Source organism: Balaenoptera acutorostrata, chromosome 17, assembly GCF_949987535.1.
Source record: "Balaenoptera acutorostrata chromosome 17, mBalAcu1.1, whole genome shotgun sequence".
Lineage (NCBI taxonomy): Eukaryota > Metazoa > Chordata > Mammalia > Artiodactyla > Balaenopteridae > Balaenoptera > Balaenoptera acutorostrata.
In genome coordinates, this window is record NC_080080.1 from 33,334,892 (window position 1) to 33,349,153 (window position 14,262).

Below are 14,262 nucleotides of genomic sequence, written 5' to 3' on the forward strand. Positions count from 1 at the left end.
ATCCCACATGCCGCGTGGTGCGGCCTAAAAAACAAACAAACAAAAACTATCGTAATGGGCCAACTGGAAACCTCTGAAAATACCCTCCCCAACTGGTAAAGATTAAATAAAAAATAAGGATGAATCATCCTGCATCCTTATTTTTTATTTAACACATTACATCCCTGTTTTATTTCATTTTATATTTTATTGAAGTATAATTGACTTGCAATATTGTATTAGTTTCAGGTGTACAACATAGTGATTCAATATTTTTATATATTACAAAATGATCAACACAGTCTCATTACCATCTGTCACCATACAAAATTATTACAGTATTTTTGACTATATTCCACATAACACTCTATGAAGAAGAAAATTACGCAACTGAACCCTGTCTGAGTTCCAGACTCGCAAAATCATGATAAAGGAAGAACTTCTGGCTCAGTGGCTTGAAGTGTCAACTAGTTCTCGTTACAAAAAACCAAGTAGAAGCCTGGATGAAACCGTCAAAAACAACAATTGCATGACTGTGGAAATCAAACAAAGCCACATTAAAAAATTGAGAAAAATGCTAGAGTTTCAGAAAATAACAACAGAAGTCGGTTACCTTCTTACCTGGAGCTGCTCCCACAGCCCCCTTCTGTTATACATACATAAAGGATCAATAGTTTCAGCAGCACAAGGCTGGCTGGGAAAACCAGCAGCTTTGCTACTTGATTTGGGGTGGGGTGAAAACCCATGGCTCTGTCTGCTAGAAGAAGCAAACTCAATAGGAAACAAAGAGAGAACAACAGCTTAGCTAGCCTAAGATTGCAGTCGCACATACAGTGAATAGCAGACCAGCCAGAATTTGACAGGGAAGCCCTGGAAATGAGAGACCCACAGAAAAAAAACTTGATAAACTCTCCACACATATCATACTGACTAGGAAATTATACCATGTTCAGGGTAGATCCTGGGATATTCCAGTAGAAAGTAAAATCCAAGCAAGTGACTTGAAAACTGGCTGAACTCCGAATGTGTCCCCAACACTATATACAGATTGATTAGCAGAGGGTGAAAGCCTTAAAAGCTGAGAATATTTGAGCACAATTTCTGTCCAAATCTCTAGCTGGCAATTAGACTATGCAGACACAGCAGCGACCCATCGGAAGGTAAGCCTCTTATCACCAGAAGAAACTGCAATGACATATGCAAAGTACTGAGAGAGAGGGAAAAACTCTGTCAACCAAGAATTCTATATCCAAAGAAATTATTCTCCAAAAATAAAGGTGAAATTTTAAAACTTTCCCAGATTAAAGCAAAACAAAAATAGGCATATGTCTTTTATACCACAGGATCCAAGTACCCAGCTTAGTGGCTGGAACTGGCTCCTTAAATTTGCTGAATCAAATAAATAAAAAGATATAATTTATTGTCACTTATTATTTCTTTGAAAAAATACATAAAGTTTAAAATTAGAAACACATATTTCCTGTTTCCTCAGTAAAATTTGGAGACTTGCCCCCTCTACTATCTCAAGAATAGGATATGAGGCCCAAATTCTAGGTTAATCAAAACCTAGGTACCCTTAATAACAAGGCGAAGGGCAATGGTCCCATGGGAAATAAATTTTTTCTTTAAAAAATTCTCAACATGTATAGAGTAGGATATGCTGAAATAAAGTGGCTTTTACAATCATCTGTAAGAAAAAAATTTAAACTCGATTGACCTGCTGACTCTTTGAACATTGTGTGCACATTCACGCATACACACACACACTTCTGAATATGTGTACTATTGTGTAAGATATAATCATATCTATTTTTTTTAATTTTTGAATTTTATTTTACTTATTTTTTTTATACAGCAGGTTCTTATTAGTTAACCATTTTATACACATCAGTGTATACATGTCAATCCCAATCTCCCAATTCATCCCACCACCACCACCGCCCCCGCCACTTTCCCCCCTTGGTGTCCATACGTTTGTTCTCTACATCTGTGTCTCTATTTCTGCCCTGCAAACTGGTTCATCTGTACCATTTTTCTAGGTTCTACATATATAATCATATCTAAAATGCATTTGGTTTGAAGAGACTGAAATGTATTCCATTCATACTCATTTATTCTAAACCTAGAATTTTAGCATCCTTTTATTCTCTTTTAGTCTCCTTTTTTTGATGTCCTTCATCTTACATACAGTCTAACTTTTCTTATCATCTTGATCATTCATTACAGTTCACAGTTTTCATGATCTTACTATTTTATTCAACAATCCATTCCATGAATTAAGGTAATTATATATTTCAAGATTTGGACAAAAGTATCAGGAGCATCTTAGATCCCTATGAAATGAAACCTTCACTTATATTTCATTAGATCCTCTGTTGAAAGAGTTAACAACATTCTTGCACTCTAGGATTCCACGCTTATTGTGTCAGGCTGACTTTATTTGCTCCTGAAAGAGATCTTTACCAACCTAAACCCTACAAAAAGAGGCAGATAAGCAGTACCAGGGAGAATGGGGTTAAGGATGGCAATAATTTGAGCTGCCCTTTTGCTTTGAAACACATCTCCCCATATCCCAAGTAATTTCTCAAGAAGCTCTTCTCATGGATACATCCTAGAAAGGAAAACAGACAGACAGCTCCAAGTTCAAGCTAACAAAAACAAAAGTCCAACCTACATACAATTTTCTTGAATGAGTCAGCTAGCACAAATGCGGTCAAATTTTCAGCACAGTTCTTTCTCCTGTTCTACAAAGCTGCAATTCTAGGGTGATAGGAAATGCTTTCATAGTTCATGTTTCATACTCTAGTACTATAATTAATGATATTTAATATAGTTTAGTTGAATGATATAAAAAATGAATGAATGAATGAATCTACTGTATACTTCTCAAAATATTGAAATAGACTTAGATTCAACCTTTCTGCTATTTCAGTGCTTTTATAAGTCAAATAAAATTGGTTTGTAAAACATTTGTAACACCATTAGGGTATTTGCTCTGATATGCCTCTTACCAATTAATAGCAATATGTCCTTCACAAAGCTTTGTATTTTTCTATTCATTGAACCAATTGCATCATTAAAATTTTAAAGCTATTCTAAATAGCAATATCTAGGCATCATCTACTATATTCTAGTTCAATTTAACAGAGACTTCAGCGTAAGTTAAAGGTTAACGTTTCCTATTTACCAAACTAACTTCAACAACTAGTCTATAATTTAACTCTGCTTTTAATTTTTCATCCAGCTAGCTAAACACCCTCTCAAATATCCCACAAACTGAAATCTGAAAGATTTTTCCCTTGATATATACTAGATATGTTTCTTGGATACTAAGTTTTCCATTAAAAACAATCCTTTTTCTTTAGGCAAATACTTAACATAGTGTTTTATCCATAATTAACAAGGAAATATTTCTGCAACTAGAAGGAATTACTATCTTAAACATTTTACATGTTGCAATTTATCAAGAAACAAAAAACTCTCCTTTATTCCCATTTGTAAATCTACCTTCTGGCTATGCACTTACAAATTAACTTTGAGTTAGTTTAGCTTCTTAATCTGCTTAGATATCTATCAGGTGTATTGTGGCATTTAGCAAAATAAATTACAGAAAGATTAAAAAGTTAAAGTTTAAAAAAATAAATAATAAAAACATGAGAAAGTGTACAGTTAAATATTCAACTGATTTGGGGATGAATAAAGAGTTTCTAGGGATAAAAGGAATGGGAAAAAAATCACCAAATATGCAAAGACTTAGCTATACTAAATTCAGTATTTCCAAATGACCAAAGAAAATTAGCAGCTAAACATCAAAATGGGAAATACATTTGGAACAGATGACAGTTAAATGGGTTAAATTCTAACCATACAAAAATATCTTATAAACCAATAAGAGCAAAACTAATTAATACCCAATAGGACCATGGGCAGAAGAAATAAAAGCAACAAACAAGACAATTCATAGAAGAATATATCAAACACCAATAAACATACAAAACATTCATCTTCACAATCAAATTCAAATTAAAATGACAGATACTATTTTTTGTGGTCTATTCAAATGGCAAAAATTTGGTGTATCAAGACTGAAAACTCAAGCACATCTGACAGGAGAATGGAGTGTTATAACCTTTCTGGAGAGCAGGTTGGTAATCTGAATTAAAAGCTTAAAAGAATCAAAGCACAAATATGTATTTGTGAAATACTCAGAAAACAGGCAAAAAATTATGTATAAAGATAGCCATTATAATATTATTTATACCAGCCACTGGAAACAACTGCAATGACCCCAGATAGATGAATAGTTTATGGTACAGCCTTATGATAGAACATCAGTGCAGCCATTTAAAACATTTCTGAAGAACATCTAAAGGCTTGGAGAAAAGTTAATGGTATGATATCAACTGAAAAAAATCAGAATACAAAATTATATAGTATGATACCAATTTTGTAAATATGTAAAATACACATGCATCGGAAAAAGGGAAGAAAATACAACAAAATGTTAGCAATAGCTATATATGGGGGAAAGGATTGTGGATAGCTTGTATTTCATTCTTTACACTGAGCAATTTTTCAGATGTCCTATAGTAAACATATTGTTCCTTTTAAAAGGAAACACATAAAAAATGTTATTTTTACAACTATAGCTAATAGGTATTTTTAAATATGCCATCAAGTGATGCAAGAACATTTTCAGAAACAAAGCAAAAACCAATTCTTAAAAATGTCAATAGACTTTTCTACTACATGAATTACCAAAGATATTCACTTTTTATAACTTGAAATTTTCTTCACATAACCAGCATCATTAAAGAACTTAAAAGTAGTAATGTCTAACAATTAAATGTCTACTCAGAAATACAACCTAAAAAGAAAACCCTTATCTAATCAATTACAGGAAAATGTGTGATTAGAATATAGTGCTTACCTTTTTCACTTACACTCTCACTTTCAATCTCAACATCATCGCAACTTGTATATTCAGGTGTAGAAGCTAATTCCTCCTCTGAGCTGCTCAATGAAACCTGGCGCATTTTACCTCCTTTCTTTGATTTATGAGGCTTTGGTGGTGGAGGTCTCACTGACTCTGACTGGTCAGAACTGAGAGAATCGTTCCTTAACATTGTTTCCATTTTTTCACGTTTTGTTTTCCTTACAGCAGAGCTAGGATCTAAGTGCTGTTGTTTCCTTAGTGAGTCAGTACGTCTCATGTCTGGTCTATCAATGGGTATTGGACTCCTCCGGGGGGTAGGAGGACTATGGTTTGTGGTCCTTTGTGGATAAGAACTTGGTCCCTGAGCCTCTCGAGTTCTTTCCATTGAATAAGATCGCTGATTTTCCATGGCAGCTCTACGTTCAGATACAGATCTTTGCCTTGATGGTCGTTCCATCCTTAGCATAGAAATCCTGGAGTCTTCCAGTTCAGAATTTGCTAAAGAAACATCACTGTGCCTTCTCTCATGCCTGGCTCGTGACACTTCAGCATGGATACGCATTTGTTCTTCATAGGGTTGTGGCTTTACTGGATAACGGGCCAAATTCGGATCACTTCGATAGCGTGCCTGGTATTCCTCCTCTCTCCTTTGCCTTTCATATTCATCTCTGCCCTCCGCATCCTCATCATCTACAATATATTCTTTGGAATGTCTATGACTTCTCCTGTTGGAGTCCCTATAATTTATATGATCAGACTCTTCGTAAAACTGAGGTTCACGTTGAGACCTCCTATCAGCATAATCTGATGGAGATCTAGGCATCGCGCTGTCCGAAGTAGCATACTGTGAATATTCTTCTCTTTCTTCCCTTTGGTCGTATCTTCTATTCTGATCTCTGGACACTGATGGACTTCTTTTCCTAAGTAACCAAAGAAAAAGAATAAGGAAAAGAGCAGAATTTAGGCAATTTCACATTTTACTGATTCACTGGCAGGTTGATGGATAAATTCAAATACTTCTTTTGCTCCTTTTTTTTAAAAATTTCATTTTAAAATCACACCATAACAAAAGTTTTACTAATATTCATTTTATTCAGTTCAAATAGGAAATTTAAAAGGTACTTTTAATATGCTTCTTAAATGCCTGGCACGCCCATATGGAATATACATTGGCCCTGAAATTAGATAATCAACATCATACTCTACTGCAGCAAAAGAACCTTTATTCTAATTTCTTTGCTTGGCTCAATACACTGAAACTATCTCCCAATTGTTATTCAGAAGCTTAGAAAAATTCCACCTTCCTTTCTCTCTATTCCTGACACCTTGATTTCATAGTCACTTGAAAACGTGATGAAGTCAAACTGATTCAGCTCAAGAGTTGAATGCTTTCAACTGAAACTAAGGGTTGGCTCTTAAAAATCATTTTTCATTCAACATCTACCTAGATCACTCCTAGTATCGGTTCATCTAAATCTTCATCTTATCATTATATCTCCAATCCTTTACTGCTCTAACTTGAGATAATCAATTTAAATAAATACCAACTGTAATGATTTGTTCATTTAAAAAAGTCACAAAGATCTGCTATTTTTATTCCATCTTCATTAAATTAAGGCCAGCTCCATGACACTTCTCTGTCTTCATAGCTGACTCCTAATATGTCCTTACAGACTCAGAAGAAGAGAGTGTTTGTTAAGTTTTCAACCTGCCCCTCTAACACCAGTATAACCTGGTAGAACTTGCAATCACACATCATACTCTTTGTCAACAAAATATTCACGCTGTCCTCTTCTCTGGCACAAACTCAGATAATGGCAATCACTAGCCATGAGAAGCAATGGAACTGGAATCCTGAAGATGACAGAAAAGGTTTAGAATAACTGTTACAGAGATTTTACCAGGACACATGAAATAGTGGGGTCAGTTGAAGTTAAAGATGACCAAGATTAGATAACTCAGTTGAGAATTTCTTAGACAATATTTTTTTTGATTCCAAAAGAAAGAGCAGAGAAAGGATACACATGGAGTGACCCAACCCAGCTGCATCATCATTCTCCTCTCAATCCTTTTTTGTATCACCTAGTCCCTTTCCCCCATATCTGGAATGCAGTCTGCCAATGCATCAGTTAGGGTTCGTTAACAGAAACAAATCACTCTAGGTTTTCCAGGGAGTCGGAGTTTCAATATAGAAATCAAAACTACACAACTAAAAAAAAAAAAAAAAAAAAAAAAAACTACACAACTGTTGAACCTGCTAAGGAATGAACGTCAGAGAAGATAATGCTGTTCTTAGTCTGGAGAACCAAAGACAGGGTTCTCAAAATGGTCATTAGGAAACTGCTGTGAATTCCAAAAGTCTTGAGTAATTTGCCACCAATTACCTCAGCTGCCTACAGCATTAGGGTGGTCAATTAAAAGGAGTTTCATCTAGGAGCCACTAAGACTTTCACATCTGCCTATCTGCCTGCCAACAACTCTGCTCGACAATCATGGTTTCTTTAACTCTTCTACCTTTCAAATCTCACACATGTGCATTGTTAGGGTTGACTCTAACCTAGAGCCATAAAGGGGAAAGTATTGCAGTAAATGAAGGAGCTGGCCTGTTCCCTTAAATGTTTTATGATTAAGCAAGTGTATGTGCTTTTTTTTTACATTTACATATAAAACATTTAGGACTTAATTACAAATCTTTTAGGTTACAATTGTTACATAACACCATAGATTCCTACAGTTTAAAATATACAATCAAAACAGAGCACTCAAAATAAATTATACAGTATTAACCTACATAATATCCTATTTATGTGTCTGTTATGCATAATTCATTTTACTTTTTGTCATTATTTTTATACATATGAATAAAGAAAAAATACTCTAGTATGGTAGCAATGTATCATGAAAAGAACACTAAAGTTAAGGGATCTGGGTTTCTTAGTCCTATTTCTGCTATTAACCAGTTACTTGAACCTATAAAGCCATTTAATCTTTGAGAGTCTGTGCTTTAAAGCGAGAGACATAGATTATACACATTAACTCAAATATTATTTTAACAAATATGTATTAGGTAAGAACTAAATGCCACACACTATAATATAGATTAGGAATACAGGAATGATTAAGAGATAACCCTTATAAGAAGCTGAATGATTCTAAAACCCTCTTCCATTTCTTAGAGATTATGATCTTATACTACTGATACCACAACTTCATCAAGTTAATATGCCTAAGTGAAAGCTTAAAGCATCGCAAAAAATAATAAGGATGCTCTTATCAAGATGTAATTAACTGACTAGCGCCAATTTTCAATATACTCACATCTCATTAACTAGCTACTTAGTACTAACTATACCAAAAATATATATACTAACTGAGATAAGTGAGAATTTCTCTAGGGAACTCTAAAGAATAAGCAATTAAATTAGTTCCTTCTCAAACTGACCATCTAACCTCCATTAGATTAGATGTAGAATTTATGTTAGGAATTCAAATTCATTTCAGTATGTTTAAAATAATATAACAATTTTTTCCAATCTAAGTTAATAAATATATTTTCTCTAAAAATGTGTAATTCATAAATCTAATTTAATATAAAGAAATTGATACTGTTTCAAGAGTAAGGCTAGTGTTTCTCAGATTTATATGGTACATAAAAGAATTTTTAAAATTTCATTTAGAGATTGCTTAATTAAATAAATTTTAATTTCCTTAAAATGTAGTGTGGACTGAATAGGAAATTTTATAGCTATATATAAGCATATGAACTTTGGAAACATAAAAAAGGAAGTCAGATGTGATTTGCTACATGAAAGCAGTATTACTTCATTACAATAGGCCAGTAAGAGCAGCTGTGTTTCCCCAGCATATTACTAATCATCCTACAGACAATTACCTAACTAGTGTTCTGTGTTGTCCACTAGACTTCAAATTTTGAACCAGAAAGGACTATGTCTAACACACCTTTGTACCTCCAGTATTTATTCAGTCACTCAACGAATATTTATTTAGTGCTTACTATGGGCTAGGTATGATTCTGGTTGCTGGAAATGCAACAGAGAAAAGACACATAAGGTCTCAGCCCTCAAGAAGTTCTTTCTAGTAGGGAAGACAGACAGTAAGCATATAAACAAATTAAGGTAATTTCATATAGTAACAAGTCCTATAGAAGAAAACTGAAACAGGGTAAAATTACAAAAAGTGACTGAGTGAAGCTACTTTCAATAAGGAAGTTCTTTCTAAACAAGTACATTTGAACTAAGACCTGAATAGCATAGTTACATGATATGTAGCCCATTTATGTAAAACATACAGCTTTGCTGGGGATGTTTTGGGTATTCTCATTAAGTTGCTATTCTTTTCTTTTCTTTCCCTTTTTTTTTACTCAAAGCTGTTTTATAAAATATAAATTTACTGAATTCTTAATTGTTATTTTATTGAATCAAGGATTGTCCAGGGTAGTTCATCTCTAGAACCCATCTAAAAGCAGTCCACTAAGCCTTTTTCACATGCTCCTCCTTTCCAAAAGATTTCATGCCCCCAAATGAGTAAACTGTAATTTACCATATTTGGTAAATACCTCATTATATTTTATCTCAGTTGAAAGTCAAAAGAAAAACAAGCAGACTAAATCAGAATGAATGGACACTGGTTTTACAATATTATCAAAAATACTTACATGCCTAAGATTGTTAATACAAATTAATCTCTAAAATGTGGAACTTAAAGCCGTACAAGAAAGTGAAGTAAAAAATTTCAGAAAATGTTCAAGGAAAAATTGGATATTTTGAAGGACAGTCAACTTAATGATGGCCTTCTTCCTCACTGCACTTCTTCCCTGGGTAATCTTACCCATTTCTATCCAGAAATGTCTATAATACTCCTTAAAAGTTAAGTTTCAAGAGAACAGGCAACCTGGGTCTAAGGAGGATGGCAGATAGTAGGTGCTCAATCTTCTGAATTAAAGAACCGAATGATTAATTCTCCCTTAGATTATCTCTACTTTTCATGGCTTGCTCTCTTCTTTTGTACTCAAACCCACTGATGTGCTAAAATAGTCTAGATCTTCTCTTTTCCCTACTACTCCCATGGCAGTAATAGGGCCTTAAGTGCAATGAAGAAACTACTTTTATTAGTAGTGTAATTTAGCTCTATTGTATGTTAATTTGGCTTTTGTTGAACTTCAGACTATTGTTTATAAAATGACTTCTTTGGCAAAAATGTATTTTGAGTGTCAATCCCTTTAAAACTAAACATTTAGAACAAAATCTCTTTGTAAATTAGGGATTTCTAGTAATACATTTAACATCATGCTGGGTATGGACAGAAACGGGGAGAAAAAAAGCAACACTTCATCCCTGAGGAATTAACATAAATTATTGAAAGTAAGTAGGGTAAAAGTGAATATAGTGAACCTCTATAACACAGGAAATATATATTCCATTGTATTGATAAATAAAAATATTTATTCATTAAACAGTTCAATTCTAAAAGAAATTCTATTATTAATTAGACCTTAGCAAGCTATTTAAGTGCTTTTTAAAGATCATACCTTAGGAAAACTGAATCCAATATTAAATCCAGCAATCACTTTGTTCTAGAGATTATAAAATTTGCCTGAAGCATGTGACTCAGACTGTAGATGCTGATTTGTACTGGATTTAAGTAAAATAGAACACTGGTCAGGATTGCTGAAATTGGGATGACTATTGTCACTGTTCCTTAACATAATTTCTGAAATTGGGATGACTATTGTCACTGTTACTTAACTCTATGCTTTCAGGTAGAGTACCTGATAGTATATTTATTAAAACCATGTTAGAAGCAAGGCAAGATTTTATTCTAAGAATACTCTTACCAAACAATGATGAATCTGCTATCAGTTATTCCAAAATATTCAAATACTCGTCAGAACAATTTTTACCAGTCACATCATTATTTCATATATACTTTCTTTGACTTAAAATTGCTATATATCTTAGACACTGTATTTTTTTCAGAAACTGAAGAAAATCCATGAAAATATAAGTACTACATCTTTAACCTTTATTTTCCCTACTGGCCTTTATAAGCAGGCCCTGGCATTTATTATTATCAAATGGAAAACATTTAATAGGAAAAAGAATATAGTGATAATCTGTACACTTCTCTGAACAATCATAAAGCATTTAACAGTATTTAACCCATAAATTTTAATTCAGAAGAACGTTGCAATTCATCTAAGATGTTATATTTCACTTAATCCTTCAAAGACCCTTAGAAATTAAAAGGCAGAATCCAGAATTATGACTTTTTTAGAATAAAATGTATTTGTGACATTATGTAGTGCCTTAATTTTTACTCCTATTCATCAATCAATCTCTAGTTCTAATATATAACAATATCAGTATTATATTCACTTTGTATTTACCTAGTATCTGTTCATCTTACTTCTCTTTATTAAAACCTAGGTTGCTACAATTATTTTCTCTTTCACCATATTATAGTGGTCTTAACTGGAACTAGTTTATAGAAAAATCACATAAAGAAATGTCCTAAATCTATTATTTTTTTATTTTTATTTTTATTTTTTTACTTTTGGCTGCGTTGGGTCTTCGTTGCTGTCCGCGGGCTTTCTTTAGTTGCAGTGAGCGGGCTTCTCATTGCGGTGGCTTCTCTTCTTGCAGAGCACAGGCTCTAGGCGACCAGGCTTCAGTAGTTGTGGCTCGCGGGCTCTAGAGCGCAGGCTCAGTAGTTGTGGTGCACGGGCTTAGTGGCTCCGCGGCACGTGGGATCTTCCCTGACGAGGGCTCGAACCTGTGTCCCCTACGTTGGCAGGCAGATTCTTAACCACTGCCCCATCAGGGAAGCCCCTAAGTCTACTTTAATCAGTAGCATTTCTTGTTCACTGCTTATAAGTTTTTTGTCATCTAGACTAACTATTCAATCTATTTCTAAATATTCTAGCTGTATATTCACACCCACTCCATTATAAATGTCTGATTAGGCATAATAGGTTGAGCAAGAAACTCTACCAATTAGTCTCTTTAAAATTCCATGTCTAAAAATCATATTGACTGATAAACTCCAAATAAAAAGATTCTTTCCCAATTAAAGCCACTGTTGACAATTTCCCAAAGGCAGTCTCAATTTTTATACTGTATACTAATTCATGATGTTTTAAATATTAGTTTCTATTTTAATATTTACAACCTTTAACATCCTATGTGGCTTGTGTTATTAATACTACCTAGAATACTGACCATATATACTATAAAATAATCATCAAGTTTCTGAAAATATAATCCAGTAAACATTTGAAAACATTTACAAGGACAGTGAAAGGTTACGTGGAAACTTAAGTTTTAATATTCATATATTTTTAACTCTTAAGACTTATGCAATTTTTAAGAATCAAAATGACATTGAGAGAAGAGTGAAGAATTTGAAGATTACTAATTTCTGTAAATTCAAATCTATGTTATTACAATTAAGCACTACCTATATGAAAATCTCTTACTCATAATGTTTAATTAGTAGAGATTATTAAATAATTGTCATTTTATATATAAAAGAATAGAAATGACATTTGAAGAGTCAATAATTTGAAAAAACCTCCGTTTTAAAAGCTTAATAAGGCATGATGTTGCTAAATAAATTGAAATAATTAATTCAATTACACAATGCTAACCATACAGTTTAAACATAACATTGCAATCAAATTCTGAAATTTGAAGCTGTTAAGACACATTAAATCAAGGATTTAACAGAAGCACACGATCCTGTAAAACATAAAATATGTAGGTTCTATTCCTATAATTCCTACAAAAAGGAAGTTTTACAAATCAAACAATTTATATTCATCATAAAACATGAAAAAAAAACAATCTTTTTTTACATTTCACAGTATTCAACACATTTTTATATTTTTACCTTTCGCTCAACCAATGCACATCTGTCGAGCATGAAGCATCATGTTGACAAAAATACATCGGCACTATGCCGGGCAGTGCTTTCATTTAATCCTTCTAGCTCTAGCAAAATCGTAGGAGCCATCCTTAATCAGATGATTTGAAAGTCTCTACTTGCTCACAATCATTTTATTTCAAAACTCAATTACCAAAAAGTTACACATAAAACAAAACTCATTCACGGATGGAGTCATAAAATCCTCTAGTGATGGGACTGTTAAGAAAGAGGTTACTCCTTAATGCCGTTACTATGTGGCTGTATATAGCTCAGGTCAAGTAAGAATGTACCCTGTAAGAAGGATTATGGTACTTAGCTGATTAGAGCCTCACAATACTGAACACCAGATGCATCCTACATCCAAGGCATTTCTGGGCACTATACTTAAAACGGACAGATTCAAAAATTGTAAACCACGTTCTCCTATATGAATTACAGTATTTCTAAACTAACAGGATTTGTTGTGTTTGCTATTGATGTCTACCACACTGCTTTCACTATAAAATGTAGAGTGATAGTAAAAGATGGTGATGGTTTAACAGGTCTACTCTATCATTTCTTTTCAATTATTCAGTAAGAAGTTTCTTAATGTTTACGAAAAAGAGAATGCTCCCCTAAAGGCGTAACAAAACAGGAAGTAGCAGTTTCTGTAAAAATTTAATTAAAAATGTGTTCCGTGAGCTAAGAATTTGGTTAGACACTGAGTTTAAATCAAGCTTTGCTCACTTTATTACTTCAATGCCTCTATTTAGTCATTCAAAAAACTAAAAAATAGAAAAAAAGATAACACCATGGATTCCTCTCTACCAAAAGCCAATTACCTAAATGTTAATGTTATATTTCTGAGAATTATGTTTAAGTGATTCCAAATAAACTTATATAAAACTGAGAAAAAGTCAGTGTTTGAAGAGTAGGGAGAGATGCGAAAGTAGTGTGCTGTGTTTTGGTCTCCCAAATTTCAAGTTTAAATGAGGGTTTAGGAATATGTTGTAGCGCCATTCAACTACTCATGCAGTATTCATCTACAGAATTCCCTCCTGAAATGTAGACCCTGGAGACATTGGGCACAAGGGGCAGCGGAGGGGAGGCAGGGAGTGGGGAACAGGGACAGATACAGTCATTTTTACCCTCTGAGATTCCTAATACAGACTTGTAGACTATTCAAACAGAAATGCAATAAAAATTAGAAATGCAAGTTAATTCATTTTTACAGAAATATTAACCAATAATAAAATTCAACCACTTAGACCCCACAGTTCATTTCAAACTGAAAAAAAAAAAATCCACATAATATTTTGATTCTTCCAAGCTGGTAAGTCCAGAAGATTTCAGAAACAACATTACAGTTGATGCTATGATAGCAAACTGTCTTCTGTACTTTTCCTTCCATTCACTTTTACCCC

The 14,262-nt window shown here is 33.4% G+C and overlaps 1 protein-coding gene across 14 annotated transcripts in view; it reads right to left on the reverse strand.

Moving 5' to 3' along the window:
• RIMS2 (regulating synaptic membrane exocytosis 2) overlaps nt 1-14,262 on the reverse strand; it is a 605,377-nt gene that overhangs the window by 305,280 nt on the left and 285,835 nt on the right. For all 14 annotated transcript variants that reach the window (XM_057531989.1, XM_057531993.1, XM_057531987.1 and 11 more), the window contains one exon: nt 4,910-5,835. In XM_057531989.1, coding sequence (XP_057387972.1) covers nt 4,910-5,835 — 926 coding nt within the window. The remainder of the gene's footprint in view (nt 1-4,909; nt 5,836-14,262) is intronic.